The 26,472-nt window shown below is 42.4% G+C and overlaps 1 protein-coding gene across 2 annotated transcripts in view; it reads right to left on the bottom strand.

The window, feature by feature from the left end:
• LOC126336628 (UDP-glycosyltransferase UGT5-like) overlaps positions 1-26,472 on the bottom strand; it is a 192,442-nt gene that overhangs the window by 33,340 nt on the left and 132,630 nt on the right. For both annotated transcript variants that reach the window (XM_050000521.1, XM_050000520.1), the window contains exons 3-4: positions 24,970-25,148; positions 5,205-5,664 (exon numbers count right to left, since the gene is read on the bottom strand). In XM_050000521.1, coding sequence (XP_049856478.1) covers positions 5,205-5,664; positions 24,970-25,148 — 639 coding nt within the window. The remainder of the gene's footprint in view (positions 1-5,204; positions 5,665-24,969; positions 25,149-26,472) is intronic.

The following is a 26,472-nucleotide window of genomic DNA, read 5'->3' as shown; positions in this document are numbered from 1 at the left end:
TCCATGATAACATAGAGATGACAGAAGTCATGGGATATCTCCTAACGTCGTGTCCGACCTCTTATTCGCGGCATAGTGCAGCAAATCGACGTGACGTTGACTGAACAAGTCATTGGAGGTCCCCTGCAGAAATATTGAACCACGCTGCCACTATAGCCGTCCACAAATGCGGATGTGTTGCTGGTGCAGGATTTTCTGCATGAATCGACCTTACGATTATGTTCACTGAATGGTCAGTGAGATTTAACTCGGGCGATCTCATGTGTTCTGACAATGCATGTAGTGGTATATTACGATCGATGTATCACAAGAGAGACTAACATACTGTTTTCTGCGGAGAAGAAAAAGAGCTGTGACCAACCCATTGCTGGACACACTTGGTAGCAGGGTACGTTTTTTTGCTGTAACACACTTCTTACTAAGTGTAAGACTTAGCCAAAACAACAAATAAGGTAATTCTCAACTTGGCACCAACAGCTTCAGTCAACATGCTCTAAAACCCTATTGTGAACCGACATTTGTAGCCAACATAAGAGAAATTAGAACTACATATAGACGCATTCCTGTCTCTAGATCTGGTTTTGTGACCGGCACATAGTACCATAAGGAATGATATACACTGAAGAGCCAAGGAAACTGGTGAAACTGCCTAATATCGTGTATGGCCCCCGCGACCACGCAGAAGTGCCAGAACACGACGTATCATGGAGTCGACTAATGTCTGAAGCAGTGGATGGAGGGAATTGTCATCGTGAATCCAGCAGGACTGTCCATAAATGTAAGAGTACCAGGGGGTGGAGATCAATTCTGAAGAGTACGTTGCAGACATCACAGATATGCTCAATAATGTTCATGTCTGGGGAGTTTGGTGGCCAGCGGAAGTGTTTAAACTCAGAAGAGTGTTTCTGGAGCCACTCTGTAGCAATTGTGGACGTGCGGTATGTCGCGTTGCTTTGCTGGAATTGCCCAAGTCCGTCGGAATGCACAATGGTATGCACAATGGACATGCATGAATGCAAGTAATCAGACAGGATGTTTACGTATGTGTCACATGTCAGAGTCGTATCTACACGTATCTGGGGTCCCATATTACCCCAGATGCACACGCTCCACACCATTACAGAGCCTCCACCCGCTTGAACATTCCCCCGCCGACATGCAGGGTCCATGGATTCCTGAGGTTGTCTCCACAGCCGAACACGTCCATCCGCTCGATGCAATTTGAAGGGAGACTCGTCCCGTCAGGCAAAATGTTCCCGGTCATGAACAGTCCAAAGTCAGTGTTGAAAGGCCCAGGTGAGGCAAAAAGCTTTGTGTCGTGCAGTCATCGAGCGTACACCAGTGGCGTTCGGCTTCGAAAGTCCATTGTTTGCGATTGTGTTTAAACAAGTACAGTTGGCATCTTGCGTGTCTTTTTCTAAGCCAAAAACTACTAGCCGTTTGAACTGGTATTATAACGATGTAAATGTCCTTCTTAACTCTCATGTTTAACATTTTTAAGTCAATGCATGTGTACGAAATTATTTCAGAAGTATCTCTCTTTAATTGCGCTGAAGCGCTGAAGTAAATGTTATTTTAATAATTCAACTTGTCACTTGAAGGTCCTCATTGCCTATCAGTTTCACAAATATTGTGTAATAAAACTTCTTTGTGGAAATTGTGCTTATTCATGGTCCTGCACCTCACTAATTAAAACTACAGGGCTAGTATCTATCACTGCATTTACTTACGTGTTACATACATAATATGCATGATTTCTAACAATATGACGTGCAACAAATATCTTTAAATTCCATGTATATATGAATTGTCTCTGAGTAAGGTTGTTTTCTTGCCGTTTAAAGATTATTTGCTTGTGCAGTACCTTCAATTTAATATATATGAAAATGTTAGTCATTGTTACTAAACGTATTGCAAGTGAAACAATATGTAACATAAAACCAAACTAACCAGAGGGATTTCCAGAAGACATGATTTCAGGTTAGATTGAAAAACTGCTTTGCTGTCTTTCAGACATTCTATGTTATTGGGAAAGAAATAAAAAGATTTTTGCGACTAGATATTGGACTCTTTTTCTGAGTCAGTCATAGCATTAGGAATGAGTAATGAAGATAATTTCTTCTAGCATGCAAAGTATTACTCTTTACAAGTTTCAGTGGATTATTGATAAATTATTTATTCATTGTTGTTGCTGTTGTTGTTGGTGGTGGTGGTGGTGATGTGGTATTGAGTCCGAATACAGGTTTGTTGCAGCTCTCCACTCTATCCTGTGCAAGACTCTTCATCTCCGATTATCTGCTGCATCCTACACCCATTTGAACCTGCTTTCAGTATTAATGTCTTGGTCTCACTCTACAATTTTTCTACTACGCTTCCTTCCATTACCAAAACGACGATTCATTGCTAGCACAAGATGTTTCTTATTAACCAATCTCTTCTTTTGATCAAGCTATGCTATAATATTCTTTTTCCTTCAGTTCGTTTCAATATCTATTTGTTAGTTATATTCTAACTACTACCTAATCTTCAGTATTCTTCTCCGTGCCATAGTTAAAAAGTTTCTATTCTCATCTTGTCTGAACTACACTGCCAGAAAAAAGTAGTACATGTTGAAATAAGACGTCGATTTTGATTCGATGACAGTGTATGCCATCTGGTTGATAGTAGATGTACCGATAATGGTTTCAACGTCGTGCGCCAACACATAGAATAGCGGGATAGCTACCAGAGCGCCATCTGTGTCTACACTTTTATGGTGAATACTAGCAATCAGAAGGCTCAGTGTAGTGCAAATGTGTGAAGGAAAAAGGCAAGCATGTCATAGTGATGCACTCGATTCCTACAGCCAACTCCGGTTTCGTTCATGTACTGAAAATCTTCAGATCTGTGAAAACAGATAGAAGGTATGCTAAGTTTAATCTTGCATAACTAATCTGAAAGTCATAAATCGCTTCCTGCAGAAGGGCAACAAGTCGGAAATATGTAAATTTCTGCTCTCTGACGGTTACGGTTCTGAGAGGAAAAATGTCCACCACATTATAGAAACCTGTTTACACGATAATACGGGTCACTCTACGCTGTTAATTTTTTGTTTATATCAAATAGGGAGCTTGTCCTGGACATGATGCTGGTGGCGCGCTATAATTAGGAACAAGGTGAAGAAAGAGGAAGGGTACTTAACAGTTGATGACGCTACTGAACTTGCAAAATATTCCCTAAAAAGCGATAACGAGTTTCCCACTGCTCAAATTAAGGTGAATTCTTTTATTGACTACTGTTCATGGTGACCTACATTCTACAAACGAACCTGCTTGCGTGATGATTCGTATGCTAAAGTCGTTCCTAGACGTCTTGAAAGGGGCCTCACTATTCCGAAACACCACGAGATGACTTTTCTGCTCAAAATCGTCGTAATGTTACGTGCAACATGAATATCGCTGGTTTGATGATGGACACTTTGGTACGGAAGACGTCTGTACAACTTTTAGAACTCTATTGTTAAAAATGGTTCAAATGGCTCTGAGCACTATGGGACTCAACATCTTAGGTGATAAGTCCCCTAGAACTCAGAACTACTTAAACCTAACTAACGTAAGGACATCACACACACCAATGCCCGAGGCAGGATTCGAACCTGCGACCGTAGCAGCCTCGCGGTTCCGGACTGCAGCGCCAGAACCGCACGGCCACCGCGGCCGGCGAACTCTATTGACAGAAAATATACGTCTCAGTATTGGCAATAAATAACAATAAAGTAGATGAGACCGATAAATCTTTGGTCCGTATCCCTCAAGACAAGCTGCAGCATTGGAACTCATTCACATCATGGCCGAGAACAACTGTATTCGTGGTGTAAGAGTGAAGATAACTGACTAGTGAAACAATGCAAAACGTCAATTTCATTACAAAATGTGTAGCAGAAAACTTTTATTACAATAAACGAGGTTTATACGTACAGTTCTGTTTTAAAATAAGTAACTTAACTCTAAAATTAATTTGTGAATCCTGTGTATGGCAGAAAGGAAACATGTCGAAGACCAACTAAGCCGTTTCCCTCCTACCCCTTACGTCATACATGACATATACCTACATCAAGAAATGAGAATTATATTTAAGAAAATAAATTGCATTAAAATAATTTGGGCCGGCCGGAGTGGCTGTGCCGTTCTAGGCGCTGCAGTCTGGAGCCAAGCGACTGCTACGGTCGCAGGTTCGAATCCTGCCTCGGGCATAGATGTGTGTGAGGTCCTGAGGTTAGTTAGGTTTAATTAGTTCTAAGTTGTAAGCGACTGATGACCTCAGGAGTTAAGTCGCATAGTGCTCAGAGCCATTTTGAAACGAATTTAATTCAGCTCTTTGTCTCTAATTTAGGAGTAGTAAATATGGACACGTTTTCTTTCTGTCGTAAGCGGTTCGTATATGATTAATAGTGTGGACGATACCGATTGAAGGGGCCGAGGAACGCGTCAGTTTCATGTGCTGTGCGCAGCCTCTGAATTCACGGATGTGGGCGAGCTTGTTTGGACATGACAACGACACTAGCCTAGCCATAGAGTTGAACCGCACGGTGTTGGTGTTCTCGAGCCACGGAAAATAGTCACGGAAAATAGCGCTCTGTGGAGGAACACTTGCAAAATATGCACACTAACGTGCAAGACAGAAATAATCATGTTCCAACTGCGAACTACGCGATTTTATTCCATTCTAGTTTTCTACACTGGCTATAATTTTATTTTGCATGTGCAACTGCTTTGTCGTAACACAATGACTTTATCATCTTGATAGATCACATATAGACTTATTAGAGACTTACTGCCAGTGCACACAGCACATGAAACGCAAGTGTTGCTTTGCAACTACAGTGTGTTCGGTATGCAATATTATATTTATCAGACTTCACCTCTGTGGGAAAATGGTATAGTCAAGGAAACTAATATGAAATAAAAGAAGAGGTATGGAAGAAACTTGTTTCTATAATTAATTTATAAATTAATCATTCATATAAAGCTGTGAGTAGGCAGTTTACGATACTTATCACAATAAAATAAACTAAAAGTCTGAGGCGACAAAGGAAATGAAAAATACTGATATGAGTGCAACACTATGACATATGTTATCTTGTACACAGAACCCGTATCTGTGCTACAGTTTCCTGTTCTAGTGGTGTTGTTGAGTCACTACATAGAGAACAATGTAACACTTACCTTAGGCAGTGGCGGGGCCTGCGCCTCAATGTGAATTCCAGTTATCTCTACGACGCTGGGTAGATGCGGACGGGGGTATTCCGTAGCGAAATGGTTGTTGAGGATGAAGAGGCTGAAGTTCCGGTTTGTTTCGTACACTGACGGTCCATCTGGTCCAAAATATTCCCTCCGGATGGCCTCCTGGTTCGGCAGTATATCGAAGTACCACGCGTAATAGAACACGAGGTAGAAGTATGTGTTGTAAAGGCGCTGCCAGAAGTCCATATGATCCGAGTAGCCGACCCAGACGTCTGGCACGTATGCTGGGTTCATAGGGTTTCCCAGGGATAGGTAATTGGGTGCGAAAGCAGACAGCGTAATCATTCCGACCAACGGAGGAGATCCCACTATGTGGACCAGGCCGTAGAAAGCCTGGAACGGCATGAGCTCCATGATGACCAGGTCAAACGTGTGGTTCCCCCTGAAACACATGGCTTAAGTTCATCGACCTGCTAACTGGAAAACTCCGTTTTTGTTACATTTGAATACGAGACAATACAGATAAATATCGCTAACAGCAAACAATTCAATGGTTCGAATGGTCATTTCGGTATACGAAGATTTCGAAGAATATGAATATGACGTCAAAACAATCAGCAGTACAAATGCCCGTCGATTGGGAGCCTCTAGTAGTATCCCTCTGCTGGAGCAATTGTGAGTGCATCGGAGTGAACGTAGTTGTTGGTCTCTCTACACCGTGCACTTCTGTGGATGAGAACTTCGAAATGAATGAGTTGAAGGAGCAAAGGATCTGTGCTAAGTTTTATTTGACGTCCCGTAAAACTGCAGGTAAAATCTACCGTAGACTAAGCGAGGGTTTTGGTGAAGAAAGCTAGAGCCAAGAAACAACATTTGAATGATTTAAGTAATTTAGAGATGGCTGGAGTTGTGGGTAGTATGAGAAACATTCCGATCGATCTTCGTAATGCACAGTGTTCGATGGAGTGCTTTAAGTGATCCACGAGACAATCCACTCTCTTTGTGAAATTGCTGGAATTTCATATCGGACATGTCATCACATTCTAACACATGGATTAGACACGTGGCGACGTTCGTCGGTTTTTGAACGCCGATCAAAGAGGCCATTGCCATCAGGGATGCTCTTAGTTACAAACGATAATTCGAAATGATCCAGATTTTCTGCCCTTGGTCATAACTGCCGTTGAGTCATGAGTCTGTGGTTATGTCTCTGAAACAATAAAGTAATCATCACAGTGGAAGAATATCTTAAATATTTTTTTAAAAATTATTTATTGTGCAGAAGTGGTACAAAGCTCTATCACTTTTCAACAGAATCTCCCCCACGCTCAATGCAAGTCCTCCAGCGCTTACAAAGTGCATAAATTCCTTTAGAAAAAAATTCTTTTGGTAGTCCTCGCAACCACTCATGCATTGCGTGGTGTACCTCTTCATCAGAGCGGAACTTCTTTCCTCCCATTGCGTCTCTGAGAGGACCAAACATACGGAAATCGCTTGGGGCAAGGTCTAGTGAGTATGGTGGATGAGGAAGACACTCGTTTCCGGTTGGTGGAAGTGAACCCAGGTTTCGTCCCCAGTAACGATTGTTGCAAGGAAGCCATCGCCTTCTCGTTCACAGCCCCGAATAAGTTCTTCAGAAGCATCAATACGTCGTTCTCCCGTTTCAGGAGTCAGCTGCTATGGCACCCATCTTGCAGACACTTAGTGAAACTGGAGTACAATGTGGTATGCTGACCCATGACTAATCTGTAAACAAGTTGCAGTATCATTCAGTGTCACTCGGCGGTTTTCCTTCACTATGGCTTCAACTGCTGCAATGTTCTGTGGAGTCACAACTCGTTGTGCCTGACCTACACGAGGAGCATCTTCCACTGAAGTCTCACCATTTGCGAACTTCCTACTCTATTCGTAGTCGTGCTGCTGTGACAAACATGCAACACCGCACTGAACCTTCATTCGCCGATGAATTTCAATAGGTTTCACACCTTCACTACGCAAAAATCGAATAACAGAATGCTGTTCTTCCCCGGTGCTAGTCGCAAGTGGGGCGGCCATCTTTATACTGCTACTGCGACGGTATGTGTGCATCTGCACTGTGTTGCCACCTGCAGGCCATATGCACGTTGTTTGTAGGTCACTTACCAACGTACAGGATAACGGCCCGAAATTTCGATTTGTTGTTGCAAATTTATGGTTTTCATTTGACTCACCCTCGTATTATGTGATGAAATTCATATACCTTTTTAGATGTTGTTCTAATAGTATCTATGCCATAGCATATTCTGGGGTCCAAGGAGCCTCCCTTGATTCCGCTTACTTGTCTTGTCAAAAGCCGAGGACCTTGAGGATAACTGTATGTTGGCTGCTGCCGTGGACATCCGCTTTCAGTGTAGCAGTTGTCACGTGACTTCAGCAAATGCACACCCTTTGAATAATTCCTAAATGAAGGCAAGAAGGCCGCTGCCGCAATGCTTATATTTCTTTGGCACTCATGGGATTGTGCATTAGGAATTTATTCCCTGTAGTCAGAATGTCACAGGTAAGTTGTTTTGCGAAGCAAAACGGCCTGAGACATAGGAGAATGAAGACTGATTGCTGTATCATGAACTGCACACTCGAAAATACCAGTATTTGTAACAAGCTTGCCTTGTCCTTTCTTGAATGTTTTTAGTTTTTCGTATGCACTACAGGGTCATGTTAACTGAGGAGCTACTTGATTGAGAAGTAGCGGCTCTGGTTTCGGAAATTGACATACGGCTGGGAGAGCGGTGTGCTGACCACATGCACTCCATATATGCAGCCAGTGATGACGCCTATGAGGTGAGGATGACACGGCGGTCGGTCAGTACCGTTGGGCCTTCATGGCCTGTTCGGGAGGGGTTACACGGTCACGTTGCTGCAGACTTATTCGATATCTGTTCATAGCTGTATTTTTACTATGTTACGGATTATCTTCTACGTACGTAAATACGTTTAGTATTAGCTCCTTGTATAACGATTGTTCTTCACTGCTTCACTGGAGATGCGATTTGTGGCACCCTGTCCGACATGGATGATGAACTACAGGCTTCGACACCTGTTTCATTATAACTTTCATTTGTCACCATTTTACTTCCCATGTACATGGTCGAACGTATGCATTCACTGATTCATCTTGCAGAAACGCTAATATTCCATTTGCCACTTCTTTCGACTCTGCAAAATTCCTTGAGTTCCTTTCTGACGAAATTTCAACTTTGGCTTCTGCTGTTGAGAATACAATGCAATGATTGCTTTGTTTATCATTGCTATTGCTCTGCTTTGTGTCAACACCCGTAGCACTACCGCACTGTTGTTACACGTCAAATAAGCAGTTCAGGCACCCTCAGCCCCATACTGTGCCCACCATTGGATATCTCTCGAGTCTCACCCCCTGTTGCCACTAGCAGCCAGTATTGTGGTAGCATGGTAGGCAATATGTGGGGTGTCGAACGCCGTAGACCGTAAATATCATTGGCAATTTGCGACCTCACGCACAAGGGGTTCCCTATCAGAGATGAAAAGATTGGCATAAAGAGAGAAATTCGTGGACGGTTCCATCAAACCAGTTAGAAAACTGACGGCTCTAAATAAAAGTGTGTGTGTGTGGGGGGGGGGGGGGGGGGGGGAGTTCTTCGATAAAATATCTCAAAATTTTTCCCAATTCCATACTATACACGCCGTAAATCTGAGGGAAGCCGTTGGATAATACACTACTGGCCATTTGCTACATCAAGAAGAAATGCAGATGATACACGGGTATTCATTGGACAAATAAATTATACTAGAACTGACATGTGATAACATTTTCACGCAATTTGGGTGCATAAAGCCTGAGAAATCAGTACCGAGAACAACCACCTCTGGCCGTAATAACGGCCTTGATGCACCTGGGCATTCAGTCAACAGAGCTTGGATGGTGTGTACAGGTACAGCTGCCTATGCAGCTTCAACACGATACCACAGTTAATCAAGAGTAGTGACTGGCATATTGTAACGAGCCAGTTGCTCGGCCACCATTGACCAGACGTTTTCAATTGGTGAGAGATCTGCAGAATGTGCTGGCCAGGGCAGCAGTCGAACATTTTCTGTAGACAGAAAGGCCCGTACAGGACTTGCAACATGCGGTCGTGTATTATCCTGCTGAAATGTAGGGCTTCGCAGGGATCGAATGAAGCGTAGAGCCAAGGGTCGTAACACATCTGAAATGTAATGTCCACTGTTCAAAGTGTCGTCATTGCGAACAAGAGGTGACCGAGACGTGCAACCAATGACACACCATACCATCACGCTGGGTGATACGTCAGTGCGTTCACCCCTATGTCGCCAAACACGGATGCGACCATCATGACGCTGTAAACAGAATCTTGATTCATCCGAAAAAATGACGTTTTGCCATTCGTGAAACCAAGTTTGTCCTTGAGTACACCATCGCAGGCGCTCCTGTCCGTGCTCCACCGTCAAGGGTAACCGCAGCCATGGTCTCTGAGCTGATAGTCCATGCTGCTGCAAACGTTGTCGAACTGTTCGTGCAGATGGTTGTCTTGCAAACGCCCCCATCTGTTGACTCAGGGATCGTGACGTGACTGCACGATCCGTTACAGCCATGCGGATAAGATGCCTGTCATCTCGACTGCTAGTGATACGAGGCCGTTAGGATCCAGCGCGGCGTTCCGTATTACCCTCCTGAACCCACCGTTCTGTATTCTGCTATCAGTCATTGGATCTCGATCAACGCGAGCAGGAATGTCGCGATACGATAAACCGCAATCGCGATAGGCTACAATCCGACCTTTATGAAAGTCGGAAACGTGATGGTACGCATTTCTCCTCCTTACACGAGGCATCACAACAACTTTTCAGCAGGCAACGCCGGTCAACTGCTGTTTGTGTATGAGAAATCGGTTGTACGCGTCGCCGCCGACGCCAACCTTGTGTGAATGCTCTGAAAAGCCAAACATTTGCATATCACAGCATTCTCTTCCTTTAGGTTAAATTTAGCGTCTGTACCACGTCATTTTCGTGGTGTAGCAATTTTAATGGCCGGTAGTATAGTATTTCATACTATTTAGTATTCCTTCCTTCTCAGAATATGTTGCAATTTTTGATGAATGTGGACAGTTTCTGATGTGCAGACCTACATATATGCAAACCACGGTGAAGCGCATGGCTGAGGGTAGTTACCGTGAACCACGTATTCAGTTTCTTACCGTTCCACTCTAACTAGGAGTGCGGGAAGAATGTTTGCTTAAACGCGTGCTTGCGTGTTGTAATTAGCCTAATCTTGTCTCCGCGGCCGCTGCGGAAGCGATACTTGAGAAGCACGTATCGTTAGCATTGATTCCGCACTTCGTACTGGTTCTTGAAACATCTTCAGGCGGCCTTCGCTGGATAGATGACGTCTGTTTCGAAGCGACTGACAGTTCCGGTTCTTCGGCTCATCGGTTTCGCTTTCCCATGAGTCAGACTATCGTGTGCTGCACTTCGTTGTATAAATATCCCCACTTCACCTGTTAGTCTTGTTGGGAGCCGGCCGGGGTGGCCGTGCGGTTCTAGGCGCTACTGTCTGGAAACGCGCGACCGTTACGGTCGCTTGTTCCAATCCTGCCTCGGGCACGGATGTGTGTGATGTCCTTAGGTTAGTTAGGTTTAAGTAAGTCCCAAAGTGCTCAGAGCCATTTGAACCATTTACCATTTTGTTGGGAATGGTTCCCACGCTTGAGCAATATTTCTGGCGCGTCGCACGATTGTTCTGTGAAAAACTTTTGTAGAATGATAGCATTTTCTCAACACTCTGTCAGTGAACCTAAGTCTGTCACGTTCATTACCTTCGACTGAGCCTATGGAAACATTCCTTTACATATCCCTACAATCTGTTATAGCTGTGTGTATGCATAGCTTGACTGAATTCAGATGTTGGTCATTGATGATGTTGTAGTCACGGTATAGTACGTTTTCACATGCAGAATTTTTCATCTTTGAACATTTAAAACAAGGCGCCAGTTTAGATTGATGCCCCATGTACTCATAATTTTGTTAATAAGTGTTGGTGTGCTACTGAGTCAAACGCTTTTGAGATATCAAGAAATACTGCATCTCCCTAACGGGCCTGATTCAGAGCTTTCATTGTGTAAAGAGAGAGAGAAAAATGCGAGCTGGGTTTCGCTTGAAGAAGTACAGTTACACACAATTAGACCTCTGTTTTAGCGATACCGAAACACGCACACAAAACACAACGCATATACATCTCGACGGTTAAGGCTGAAATTGTAATACGCTAGCTTTTCCCTTTTGTTGACACACTGGGTTATTTACGTCCAGATTAGGAAACTACGACTATTACGATACTAAACCACATTTTGTAATACGTTGTAATAGCAGCATAGAGAATGATTGTTGCAAACATATTGTCATTATATCTTAGAAACTACTCAATAATTATTGTTGACGTTCTCGGTAAATTGACATCTTTACCAGCACTTCTGCATTCGTAAAATCGAAGGAACTTAAAAATGATTTGTCAGTTAGCAGTGAACTGACAACGTAATAATTCTTCTACAAAGAACAAATTACGGCACCTGTCGTTGCAAGAATCCGAGCTCAACCCTAGCAGACACAGCTCAAATGATGCATGAAGATGCCAGTAAATGTCAAATCTTAATCTCACTAAGAGTCATCTTAAGCAATTTGAAACACACAAGAATGACCTTTTATAGCAAAAGAAGACATTAATGGTCATACAGAGAAAGGGGTACAGTGTGTAAAATTCTATGGTGTCCAACTGCATAACAAGTCGAAATGGAGTCAACACGTGGTCAAAATAATTATAAAGGTCAGCTCACCGTGTTATGCCGTAGAAGCATTACCCACTGCGTTGAATTAAACACAAAAGTTGTGCCTTACGATGTACATTTTCAGTTCCTATTCTCTTAGGGAATTGTATACTCGAGCACTGTTGTTGTTGTTTAGGTCTTCAGTCCTGAGACTGGTTTGATGCAGCTCTCCATGCTACTCTATCCTGTGCAAGCTTCTTCATCTCCCAGTGCCTACTGCAAACTACATCCTTCTGAATCTGCTTAGTATAGTCATCTCTTGGTCTCCCTTTACGATTACAAACCACGCTGCCTTCCAATACTAAATTCCCTTGATGCCTCAGAACATGTCCTACCAACCGATCCCTTCTTCTAGCCAAGTTGTGCCAAATTTTCCTTCTCGCCAACTCTATTCAGTACCTCCCTATCAGTCATGTGATCTACCCATCTAATCTTCAGCATTCTTCTGTAGCACCACATAACGAAAGCTTCTATTCTCTTCTTGTCCAAACTATTTATCGTCCATGATTCACTTCCATACATGCCTACACTCCATACAAATACTTTCAGAAATGACTTCCTGACACTTAAATCTATACTCGATGTTAACAAATTTCTCTTCTTCAGAAACGCTTTCCTTGCCATTGCCAGTCTACATTTTATATCCTCTCTACTTCGACCATCATCAGTTATTTTTTCTCCAAATAGCAAAACTCCTTTACTACTTTAAGTGTCTCATTTCCTAATCTAATTCTCTCAGCATCACCCGACTTAATTTGACTACATTCCATTATCCTAGTTTTGCTTTTGTTGACGTTCATCTTATATCCTCCTTTCAATACACTATCCATTCCGTTCAACTGCTCTTCCAAGTCCTTTGCTGTCTCTGACAGAATTACGATGTCATCGGCGAACCTCAAAGTTTTTATCTCTTCTCCATGGATTTTAATACCTACTCCGAATTTTTCTTTTGTTTCCTTTACTGCTTGCTCAGTATACAGATTGAATAACATCGGCGAGAGACTACAACCCTGTCTCACTCCCTTCCCAACCACTGCTTCCCTTTCATGTCCCTCGACTCTTATAACTGCCATCTGGTTTCTGTACAAATTGTAAATAGCCTTTCGCTCCCTGTATTTTACCCCTGCCACCTTCAGAATTTGAAAGAGAGTATTCCAGTCAACATTGTCAAAAGCTTTCTCTAAGGCTACAAATACTAGAAACGTAGGTTTTCCCTTCCTTAATATAGCTTCTAAGATAAGTTGTAGGGTCAGTACTGCCTCACGTGTTCCAACATTTCTACGGATCTTCCCCGAGGTCGGCTTCTACCAGTTTTTCCATACGTCTGTAAAGAATTCGCGTTAGTATTTTGCAGCTGTGACTTATTAAACAGATAGTTCGGTAATTTTCACATCTGTCAACACCTGCTTTCTTTGGGATTGGAATTATATTCTTCTTGAAGTCTGAGGGTATTTCGCCTGTTTCATACATCTTGCTAACCAGATGGTAGAGGTTTGTCAGGACTGGCTCTCCCAAGGCCGTCAGTAGTTCCAGTGGAACGTTGTCTACTCCCAGGGCCTTGTTTCGACTCAGGTCTTTCAGTGCAATGTCAAACTCGTCACGCAGTACCGAATCTCCCATTTCATCTTAATCTACATCCTCTTCCATTTCCATAACATTGTCCTCCAGTATATCGCCCTTGTATAGACCCTCTATATACTCCTTCCACCTTTCTGCTTTCCCTTCTTTGCTTAGAACTGGGTTTTCATCTGAGCTCTTGATGTTCATACAAGTGGTTCTCTTTTCTCCAAAGGTCTCTTTAATTTTTCTGTAGGCAGTATCTATCTTATCCCTAGTGAGATAAGCCTCTATACCCTAACATTTGTCCTCTAGCCATCCCTGCTTAGCCATTTTGCACTTCCTGTCGATGTCATTTTTGAGACGTCTGTATTCCTTTTTGCCTGCTTCATTTACTCCATTTTTATATTTTCTCCTTTCATCAATTAAATTCAATATTTCTTCTGTTACCCAAGGATTTCTACTAGCCCTCGTCTTGTTACCTACTTGATCCTCTTATGCCTTCACAACCTCATCCCTCAAAGCTACTTATTCTTCTTCTACTGTATTTCTTTCCCCAATTCCTGTCAATTGTTCTCTTATGCTCTCCCTGAAACTCTGTACAACCTCTGGTTCTTTCAGTTTATCCAGGTCCCATCTCCTTAAATTCCCATCTTTTTTCAGTTTCTTTAAGTTTTAATCTACAAGTCATAACCAATAGATTGTGGTCAGAGTTCACATCTGCCCCTGGAAATGCCTTACAAATTAAAAACCTGGTTCCTAAATCTCTGTCTTACCATTATATAATCTATCTGAAACCTGTCGGTACCTCCAGGCTTCTTCCATGTATATAGCCTTCTTTCATGATTCTTGAACCAAGTGTTAGCTATGATTAAGTTATACTCTGTGCAAAATTATAGCACGCTGCTTCCTCTTTCATTTCTTAGCCCCAATCCATATTCACCTACTACACTTTCCTTCTCTCCCTTTTCCTACTACCGAATTCCAGTCACCCATGACTATTAAATTTTCGTCCCCCTTCACTATCTGAATAATTTCTTTTATTTGATCATACATTTCTTCAATTTCTTCGTCATCTGCAGAGCTAGTTGGCATATAAATTTGTACTACGGTAGTAGGTGTGGGCTTCGTGTATATCTTGGCCACAATAATGCGTTCACTATGCTGTTTGTAGTAGCTTACCCGCAGTCCTATTTTCCTATTCATTATTAAACCTACTCCTGCATTACCACTATTTGATTTTGTATTTATAACCCTGTATTCACATGACCAAAAGTCTTGTTCCTCCTGCCACCGAACTTCACTAATTCCCACTGTATCTAACTTTAAGCTATCCATTTCCCTTTTTAAATTTTCTAACCTACCTGCCCGATTAAGGGATCTGACATTCCACGCTCCGATCCGTAGAAGGCCAGTTTTCTTTCTCCTGATAACGACATCCTTTTGAGTAGTCCCTGCCCGGAGATCCGAATGGGGGACTATTTTACCTCCGGAATATTTTTCCCAAGAGGATGTCATCATCATTTAATCATGTATCTAAAGTAAATAAAACTTTGTTCAGTACTAGCGAACAGTTACAATATTGCGTTAAGCAGATAATCGTACATCTTGCTGATGACTTTTTAAGGATCTTGGAATCCTACACTCACTCTCAAATACATTTACTTTTTAATGGGTTTTGTTGTCGATAATAAAAACTATTTTCAATCGAACTGTGATATTCACAGTCACAGTTGATTTATTACTGATCAGACAGAATATTATGATAACCTAACTGATAGCCGAGGTGACCACCTTCGGCACGGATAACAGAGGCGACGGTTCGTGGCATGGAAGATGATTCTGTGGAAGGTCGCTAGAGGGAGTTGGCACCACATCTGCACACACAAGTCACCTAATTCGAGTTAATTCCGGGGAGAAGTGTGGTGAGATCTGACGCTACGTTTAATCACATCCCAGATTGACTGGGTTTAGATTTGGTAAGTTGGGGGGCCAGAACATCAATTGGAGCTAGCCACTGTGTTCCTCGAACAATTCCATCACACTCCTGGGCTTGTGATATGGCGCATAGTTTTGTTGAATGGTGCTACTGCCGCCGGGAATCATGATATTACTGAATGGGTATAAGTGGTCTGCAACCAGTGTACGGTACTCCTTGGTCACCACGGGGCCGTGCAGTGGCTCCACTGGATTCATGGATGCTCACGTGAATGTTTCCCAGAGCATAATGTAGCTTCTCCCAGCTTGCCTCCTTCCCACACTACATGTGCCAAGGAGCTCTTACCCTGAAAGGCAGGTTCACGTCACGCCCTCCCATCGGCATGATGAAGAAGGAGTTGGGACTCATTAGACCGTACAACGCTCTGCCATTGCGCCTATAGCCAGTGCCGATGGTCACGTGCTCATTTCAGTCGTACTTGCCGATGTCGTGGTGTGAACTTCGGAACATGCATGGAGGCCCACCGTTAGGAGTGTTCGGTGCTCTGTGTATTCAGGCACTCTTGCACTTTGCACAGCATTGAAGTCTGATATTAGTTCCGTCGCTGTTCACCGCCTGTCGTGTCTTACCAGTCTGACCATCTGAAGACCCCAGCATCCATCACGAGAGGTGGCTACCCAGCCCCACGAAGCCTGGACATAGTTTCTCCTTTGTATCGCCACCTGCTGAAAACACTCACCCCACCACTCTTCGAACACCCGACAAGTCGTGCAGTTTTCGAAATGCTCTTGCCGAGCCTTCGCATCCGTCACAATCCGCCCTCGGTCAAACGCAGATGGATCACTCGCCTTCCCCGTTCTTCAAGCGCACAGCACGCTCACTGATACTACATGTACCGTGTGTGTGTCTGAATAGCAGTCATTTCTGCTATCGTCTGGACGGGTTTATATCGATAGAATGTAGGATGTCATAATGTTATGATTGATCAGTACATGTGATGATGTAAACACAGATTATGTCAATTACTAAGTTGTAACGCCTTTGTTTTATGACCGCTCAATTTCACTGGTCACGAACGATGAAAAGCTGTTTTTTATTACGTCATATATGGTTGTTGTACCTGTCGGTACGGTCGGCCAGAGTGGCTGAGCGGTTCTAGGCGCTTCAGTCTGGAACCGCGCGACCGTTGCGGTCGCAGGTTCGAATCCTGCCTCGGGCATGGATGTGTGTTAGGTTTAAGTAGTTCTAAGTTCTAGGGGACTGATGACCTCAGATGTTAAATCCCATAGTGCTCAGAGCTATTTGAACCATTTTGAAGATAGATTTTAATGATGTGTGAAGCCGTAATAGCTGCATCACTAATCAAGAATGTTTTATGATCTGAAGATGGATATATTGCTAGCCGAAACATCAATCCAAATAAAGAAAATTTCTTGTGATATCTTGCCTTCATAGGTGTTCGGTCTCTCATATAAATAAATTTACAACATTTCGCGTATCTCCTGGTTGACAATGTCAACAAGCAAAATCTTGATATAGACTTCGCTTCATCGTCTAGGGTTCTGAATGGAGTTATATACTATCATGGTAACTGTATAAGATCGCCTCAACATAAAGCAAGAATATCGGAGTCCCTATCAGTTCAAAAGAAAATTAAAACATATTTCACTATCCAGTCTTTCTACAGATTATCTCAGTATCTAGATTCAAGGGCAGAAATTTGCGCTTGTGGTCAGTAGCAGTGTTTCTTATAAAACTGTATGAAACATAATAACGTAGGAAGAGTGTTCTTGTACCTCACAACACTTTTCAGACATTCGCCTGTAGCCATCGCTGTAACAGAAGTTTAATATAACTTTTTATTTCATTTTCTAATGACAGTATTCAATTTATGTTTGCAGCAGCCGTTTTTCGAAATAAAAAAAATTACTCCAGAAACTCTAGAAACTTCAGAAGACAAAATGAAAACAATGGAGTAACAGGAAGGAGGAGATTTAGGAACAGCTGAATGCTTAGGAAGTAACTGTGAGACAGTGTGAAATAAAATTTAATGTCAACAAATGTGATATCTTGGTCACAGTTAGAAACAAAGATAGGCCAACTAGGGGAATAAGGATTGGAGGTGGACAATTGAACTAGGTGGAAAGTATCGGGTACTTGAAAGTGTGATAGAGGAAAGTAGAAGAAATGGGAAAGAGATCAGTGAACGTGGCAGACGGGCAGAAGCATTCCTACGAAGTGGTAGGAGCATGTTACTTTTCATATGTTTGGAACAAAGATCTCCCACAAAAAAGGAAAGAACTAATATAAAGAAGTTACTGCATCCCAATGTTGACAGATGCATTTGGAAAAAGGTAATGAAAAAATGAGATATAAGCAGATTACATACATGTGAAATGTAATTCCTCAGACGTAGGATAGGAGTAAAAAGGAGAAATAGGATGAGGAATGAAAGAGTAAGAGACATAGTGAAAGAGGAATTCTTGCAGAGCAAGATGGAACCATCAAGAATGATATGGTATGGGCACTTAAAGTCAATGAAAATCAAGAAGATGCCCAAGAAGATACATGAAATGGAGATGCGAAGAAAACGACCATGAGGAATACCAAGGAATAGATGGCTGAAAGGTGTGGAGGAGTGTGTTCACAAAAGAGGTAACGACTGCACCAGAGTGAAGCAGAAAGATAGTGGGAAAACAGGATTAGATGACGAGACTTACGCTCCAAATAGATCCGTACCAGGGTTGGAAGCTGTTCGATAATGATGATGATAATGACTCCAGAAAAGTAAGGTTGTTTTAAATGTGAAAAAATGTTTCAAGGTTCAACATAGTCGTGTACATAGGAAAACGTACAATGAGGTGTCAAAAGTCACAGGGGAGCTATACTCACATATAAAAATGACGGTAGATCGCTTACACAGGGTGTAAAAGGGCAGTTCATTGACGGAGCTCTCATTTGTTCTCAGTTGATACATGTGAAAACGTTTAGGGAATTAACAGACTTTGAACGCGGAATGGTAGTTTGAGCTACACGCATGGGACATTCCATTTTGTAAATCGTTAGGCAATTCAATATTCTGAGATCAACTGTGTCAAGAGTGTGCCGAGAACGCCAGATCTGAAGCATTACCTGTCACTACGGACATTTCGGTGGCCGACAGTGTTCACTTAATGACCGAGAGCAGTGGTGTTTGGTTAGAGTTGCAACACTGCTTGAAATCAGTGTGGGATTTACGATGAACGTATCCCTGAAGACAGTGCGGTGAAATTTAGCTTTAATGGGGTATGGTAGCAGACGACCAACGCGAGTGCCTTTTCTGAAAATACTACATCGCCTGCAGCGCCTCTCCGTCTCTCATGAATGCACCGGTTGAACCCTAGACGACTGCAAATCTCTGGCCTGGTCAGATGAGTTCCGATTTCAGTGGGTAAGAGCCGATGGTAAGGTTTGATTGTGACGTAGACCCCACAAAACAGTGGACCCAAGTTGTCAACAAGGCACTGTGCTAGCTGCTGATGGCTCCAAAATGGCTTTGTTTATGTGACATGGACTTGGTCCTCTGGTCCAATTGAACCGATCACTGACTGGAAATAGTCGACATAAAAGTTTTCTGGGTTTGGTACCGCGTCATGATGTACAAACTACTGCTGCTGGAGAAAAACCAACGTTTCGGCCACGATTGCACCGGCCTTCTTCTGGGTCTAATGGAGTTATCTTCGGTAACTTGGAGACCATTCGCAGCCATTCATAGATTTCTTGTTCCGAAACATGTCGCCAAGGCAACAATTGGTCGCGATTTGTATGAAGAACATTCCGGTCAATTCTTCCAACATGAATCACATCGAACGTTTATGAGACGTGTTGAGGTCAGTTCGTGCACAAAATTGTGCAACGGCTACACTTGCGCAATTATGGACGCCTATAGATGCGGCATGGCTTGATATTTCTGTAGGGGACTTGCAACGACTTAAGTCCATGAGACGTCCAGTTGCTGCATTAAACGGAGCAAAATGAGATTCGTCTTGATATTATCAGGTATCCCATAACTTTCGTCACCTCAGTGAATTCCATTCAAATTTATAAGTTCTGGACCGGTCGTGGTGGCCGAGGGGTTCTAGGCGCTTCAGTCTGTAACCGCGCGAACGCTACGGTCTGCCTCTGGCATGGATGTGTGTGATGGCCTAGGTTAGTTAGGTTTAAGTAGTTCTTAGTTCTAGGGGACTGATTACCTCAGATGTTAAGTCCCATAGTGCTCAGAGTCATTTGATTTGAACCGTAGCAGCCCTGGCAGTCAGTGAACTCCTCACGACGATGGCGGAGATGGCCATCGAAAGCTCCAGCATTTTATTCGAATTGACGCGGCTGGAAAACCGAGACATTTTATTCAGTACAGCCCATAAACTGTTCTCCAAGATTCCGCAGGAAAGTTTCTAATCACATCTAAAAGAGGTAAAAGATCAGAAAAAAGTGGGATTTATGAAGAACCGATGCGTCACTGGTCATATATTTGTGTTAAAAGAAACAGTATCAAAATATTTGGAATACAGCTAAACAGTGGATCCATTATAAGTTCTGGAATCGAGATAATCTTGTCAATAGTGTATTCAACAGTCTGTGTGTTACGTTATTAATCTATTCACACCAACATTGAATAAGTAAAATCAAATTAAGAAAAATTATCATCAAAAACCATTTACAAAACATTTTGAAAGCGAAGGTATCGGTAAGTAACACAAATTTGGCCCGCGCTGTTGGCTGTGCGGTCTAACGCACGGCTTTCCGGGCGGGAAAGAGCGCCGGTCCCCGGCACGAATCCGCCGGCGGATTAGTATCGATGTCCGATTAGCCGTTCAGTCTGTGGATGGCTATAAGGCGGTTTTCCATCTGCCTCGGCAAATGCGGGCTGGTTCCCCTTATTCCGCCTCAGCTACACTATGTCGGCGATTGCTGCGCAAACAAGTTCCCCACGTACGCGTACACGACCATTACACTACCAGGCAAACATAGGGGTTACACTCGTCTGGTGTGAAATGTTCCTTGAGGGGTCCACCGGGGCCGAACTGCACAATAACCGTGGGTTCGGTGTGGGGCGGCGGAGGGGTGAAGTGGACTGAGGTAGTCGTCGTGGGGTTACGGACCACTGCAACTGCGGCGGGGACGGAGCCTCTCCGTCGTTTCTAGGTTGACATAACATAACACAACACAAATTTCCATTTTAAAGTCAGGGAAAATTCTTAAGACGTTAAAGAAACACTTCATTTGAAATTATCTCGTATTCCGTGGTATAAGTCTTCTTCCGTTTCAAGGTACGAGATGTTGCACGACCGACAAACTTTCGCTTAACCGTCCACACGTTATGTAACATTAAAAAGATACAGCATATTACTCATGGTAAAAGTCTGTAACTAAAGAATTAACAATAGCCTCCAAATAGATTTAATATATTATACAGCAATTACGTATGTAGACCTCACAATATTTATAAACGCTGCGTAAAACACTATATGTGAGCAATATATCGTGGCAGATGGCAGGGACCGCAAACAAACGAGAACTTAAGGCTAACCCAAGGGAGAGGAGTGGTGCGGGTGAATAAGCCCCGTCTCCCTCACGAAGGTCTACCATACTGCGTCCGTGTTGTGTGATTCCACGAAAGCAGCCTGACCGTCATTAGGGATCAGTGATTCCTTTTGTTGTGGTGAGAGTCTCATAGAAATTCGTTTAAGAACCAGGCTTAGTACCATCACTCACTTTAAAATAAGAAAATAAAACAAGCAATCCATAACGCAAAGTAAATTGGAGAACTCACGGAATTTGGTAGTGGCTACAGCGCAATTGTTTGCTGTGGTTGGCAGTGGTAGTTCAGGTCCGACCTCTACCGGTATCTCATGCAACCATACTTCGAACCACTCCCCACCTAAAACCGCCACGATATGGCGTTTGCATAATACCTCGTGTATCACAACAGAAAAAAACGGTAAAAAAACCAGAAACTGGTTATGGTGGTCTCTAGTGCGCTATACAACGTGTGATTCTGTAAACGGTTTCTAGACCGAAACTTCGACTGGGAAATATTACATGTTCCTAGTTGCACTATCGTTCTGGTAGAACACTCTGCCCGACTACAAATAGGACGCAGTGTTTAAAGATTTAAAAATATTTTCCTTGAATAATTTGATTGTAATCAAGTAAATATTTAAAAGAAACTAGTTTTTAATTTCAATTGAATGAACCAATAAACAAGACTACTTCAGCTGCATGATAAACCCTTGTCTCTGATCCAACTAATTTCGCGGCGTCGGAGCCACGGCTTCAGGGATGAAAATTTATTTCATAATCTATCCCAAGTGATAAGCAGTAGATAACTCAGTTGCGATAAAACTGTTAAACCGTCAAGAGATCGGTAGCCCAATTTAAAACAGAATAGAATACAGGAAACATCGTCACAATACAAGAAAACTAAGGCTTGATATCTGTGTGACAACATGAGGTCCGCAGTGACCAATTAGTTCGTTTAAGCCTTAGTTTTCCGGTATCGAGATGATTTTGCCTGCATTCGCTCTGTTTTAAATTGGACTCACGACCTCTTGACGGTTAAAAAGTTTTATCACAAAAGTACAAAGAATGTTGGGTCATCTACAACTCACCGTTTGGAATAAATTATGAAATAAATCTGTATCCCTGAAGATGTGGCTCTAACGCTGCGAAAATAGTTGGATCAGAAATAAAGATTTAGCATATAGCTGAAGCAGTCTTATTCGTCATGACGCAGTTACAAAATTTTCTGCAGTGCACGAGTTGGTTTAAAAGCCACTGTGTTCAGTGATGTCGACGCTAAACATATAAATATACGAGGGTTGGAACTTTAATAGTGGCAACTATTTATTTACAAATAGATTTGTGTTTCAAAGTTTTACTGACCTTCAAAGTAGTCACCAGGATTGTGTACAACCCGTTGCGAGCAATGTGGAAGTCGTAGTGTACTCTTAGCAGTGCCAGTTGTGTTGACAGCTCGAGCGGCGCGGTCTATTACCCGACTAATTTGTAGCAGTTCTGAAGCGAATGCCGTGAAGTGTTTCCTTCATTATAGAAATCGAGTTGAAGTCGCGGGGACTTACCTCAGGGGAGTGCAGTAGGTGGTATAGCACTTAGCAGCCCCATCAGTCAAACAAACCAGTAACAGCTTGCACTGTTACATGCTTGAGCATTGTCCAGCAAAATGATGGTCAGGTCCTGCAGAAAGTGGCATCACTTCTGTCTCTAAGCTGGTCATAGGTTGTGTTCCAAAAGTGAACAGCATGGAGACAGAAGTGATGACACTTTCTGCAGGACCTGACCATCATTTTGCATGACTATGCTCAAGCACGTACAGTGCAAGCTGTTACTGATTTGTTTGACTGATGGGGCAGCTAAGTGCTATTCCACCCACTATATTCCCCTGAATTAAGCCCTCGTGAGTTCAACTCGAATTCTAAACTGAAGGAAACACTTCATGGCGTTCGATTCAGAACTGCTACAAATTCGTCCGGCAATAGACCGCGCCGCTCGAACTGTCAACACAAGTGGCACTGCTAAGAGTACCCTACGACTTCCACATCGCTGGCAACGGGTTATACACAACGCTGGTGACTACTTTGAAGGTCAGTAAAACTTTGAAACACGTCTCCATTTTGTACGAGCTGTAAATAAATAGTTGCTACTATTAAAGTTCCAACCATCGTATGTCATGTAAATTGACTTGTGCCACATCATTTCGATAAAACAATGTTTCATTTGCTCTATGGTACTTGTAACTAACTAACTGACTAAACGTCTACTAACAGCAAATACAGTAGCTCTAAGCGGTAGTAAAACTAGAGGGCTAGCTTTCTTTACCCAGAATATTAGCTTCCTCATTAACTTACTCGATTAAATTTCGATAGCAAAAATGGCAAAGCATTAGGCAATATAGTTATAGTCTATTGTTAATACAGTACACAGATGAGATTTCTATGATACCTTTTCTAATTTTAATGTGTACCTTGACTCGTTATACAACTCTGAAGGCTCTGCTTCTTGCTGGGATCTGCGGAACATGGTGCGTGAATGAAAGAACGAATAAATGAAATCCTTAGAATTTCATTCATATCCTCCATAGGGTCGCAGGCAATGACAAATTTCTAACCTGGGAGAAACATATTTAGGGACGTGATTCCACATATGCAAAAATGACAGAAAAATAAACATTTCCAAAAACATTTTACACATTTACGATGTAGGTAAAATAGCGAATTTTTCACAGTGACAATTGCTATTCAAAAATTTGTATGAAAGGACGTACCTATCAAAGGCAGAGGATGACAGTTGTTCCTCATCTCGCACCCCAACCCTACAACTAGAAAAGAGAAACTTCTCAAACTGAACTCTCATCTTCCTTACCAAACAGAGCTATCTGAGCCGTGTCGGCTTCTTTTCTTTCACAAATTCCCCGCCTGTTCCGCATGAATTCGCAGCCGCGGTATACGGGGTGGTCTACTGATAGTGACCGGGGCAAATACCTCACGAAATAAGCATCAAACGAAAAAAAAAACTATAAAGAACGAAAGTCGTATACCTTGAAAGGGGAAACCAGATGGCGCTATGGTTGCCCCACTAGATTGCGCTGCCATGAATAAATCGGATATAAACTGCGTTTTTTTTAAATAGGAACGCACAGGTTTATAACATATTCGAGTAGTACGTAAAGAAATATTAATGTTTTAGTGGGACCAGAAATTGTTTATCTTGGTATATAGAGTGTTTATAATGATAATAAAATTCGTCAAATGGTGAATGACGAGTACTTAAAACCGTGGCCCAGTCCTTTCACGTGTTTGGTTAAGCCGCATTCTGGAAGGTGAGATTTCAGATCACTTCAATATCATTTTGAAGAAAAATAATATGGCATGGACATTGACTGGTAGCATATCCGTGTCCAGCTCAGATGCTCGGAAGGTTCTTACTGGTAGGCTGTATGACTGTATTTGAAAAAAATAAATTTCATACGTTATTTTGGTGGCAGATGGGTTTTGCAGAAATACACTGGTCATTATTGTTTGATTCCCTTCCTTGCTATTTATCGAGGCAAAAACAGGTCACTGTCGTTTCTTAAGTGTTAAAAGATAATTTAAGTGAAACAATTAAAAATAGCAGCTTCAGTAAAAAGATATATTTCGCTGTAATTTATAAATTATCATCCTGTAATTCTCAACAACCAGCCTTTTGCCGTACTAAAGAATGTAGGTGCAAACTGACTTTTTCCGAGGAGCCTCCAGTACGAAAAGCGTAGAAAAGCGAAATGCAGCCCAAGCTACGTGTGAAGTTACGGCGCTAATGTAAGTAAGCGTCTCTGTTACCGTAAATTATGGCAAATACTCACTTGATGAAGTCTTGTACAGCGGGTTCGCTAAGCTGCCAACGAACAAAAGCTTTTGCAGGCTCTCGAATGATTGGGAGGGACTCCACAGGCGTCTGCTTAGCCGCCTGTACCAGGTCCACTTCCTTGAGTATCTTGTAGCCTACAGATAGGTCGATCTCCGTCAGGTTTTCGTGCAACATCTGTGAATGAAACAGAAGAAAATGCAAAAAAAAAGGAAGGTAAAATTAGATTTAGGAGAAAAAAAACTAGAAATGTTAAATGGTTACTACTAAAAGGACAATTCAAAAAAAATATTGGGCTGATGAATAAGTTCCTAGCGTTTTACTAAGTTTAATAAACACAACAGATACCTATAACAGACTTGAGTCATTAATAATGTATTCACCTTCACTGTTTACAACGGTCTGCCAACGCTGGGATAACTTTCCTATCCTCCAACTGTAGAAGGCATGTGGTTTTCAGGCGAAGAACTCGTTGAGCCATGTTCGGAACGCATTATAAGTTCCTTGAAGGTTATTCGATAGAGAACAGAAAAGGTGGAAATCTGAGAGCGTAAGACCAAGCGAATAAACTGGGTGCGGAATGACTTCCCACCCCAACAACTGTATAGTGTTTTCTGTCGGACTAGCAGAATGCGGGCGGGAGTTATCGTGGAGTACCACCATTTCACGCAGTCTTCCTGGTCGTTGTTATTGTGTTGGGCCCTGTAAGACGTATTAGTTGTCGGCAATAGATGTCAATAGTGATGGTTACACCTCCGAGAACCAATTCGTAGTGCATCACAACATCTCTGTTCTACCAGATACATAACATTATATTGTGGCGGCGGACGCCTTCGTACGGGAAGATGCTGCTTTGTTTGGACACAACCATTCCTTTCTTTTCGTTTTGTTATCATAAATCACCATTTGTCGTGACCAGTAACGATACAGGATAGGAATGGTTGGTGTTGTTCACGAACCAATTGGTGACGAGCAAGCAGAGATGTATATATGATCACCCTCTAATTTTTATGATTTTGGCGGTATCGCTAAACCCGATTTTTGATCCTTCCCCGTTGCAAGAAAACGTCGCACGATGGTGATATGGTGATGTTTCATGACATTTGCCGGTTCTCGAGAACAGCGACGTAGTCAATTGTGCCTTAAAGCGTTTAAACTATGTTTGTCAAACCCGGAAGATCCTCCTGAACGTGGAGAGTCATTAATTTGAAAACGATCTTCCTTAAAACGAGAAAACCATTTTATTGCTTTGCTCTGTCGAATGGCATTATCACCATACACGGCGCAAATCTTTTCGGCTGCTTCCGCTGCTGTCACCCCTGTACTGAAGTCAAACGGAAGAATATGTCGGAAATTGTCCGATTTCTTCACTTGGCACTCCATTTTCTAGCGTACACTGCTCCAGTCACTATCTTAAAATTATATAATAAAAAATGTAAACTCAAATAGGAACAGTAAAATACAAATAAAAAATGACGTGTGCACACTTTTTGGTCCGCAG

The sequence above is a fragment of the Schistocerca gregaria genome, chromosome 2 (assembly GCF_023897955.1).
Source record: "Schistocerca gregaria isolate iqSchGreg1 chromosome 2, iqSchGreg1.2, whole genome shotgun sequence".
Taxonomy (NCBI): Eukaryota; Metazoa; Arthropoda; class Insecta; order Orthoptera; family Acrididae; genus Schistocerca; species Schistocerca gregaria.
The sequence above is the reverse complement of the archived record's forward strand: the minus strand, read 5'-3'. Positions and strand labels throughout refer to the sequence as shown.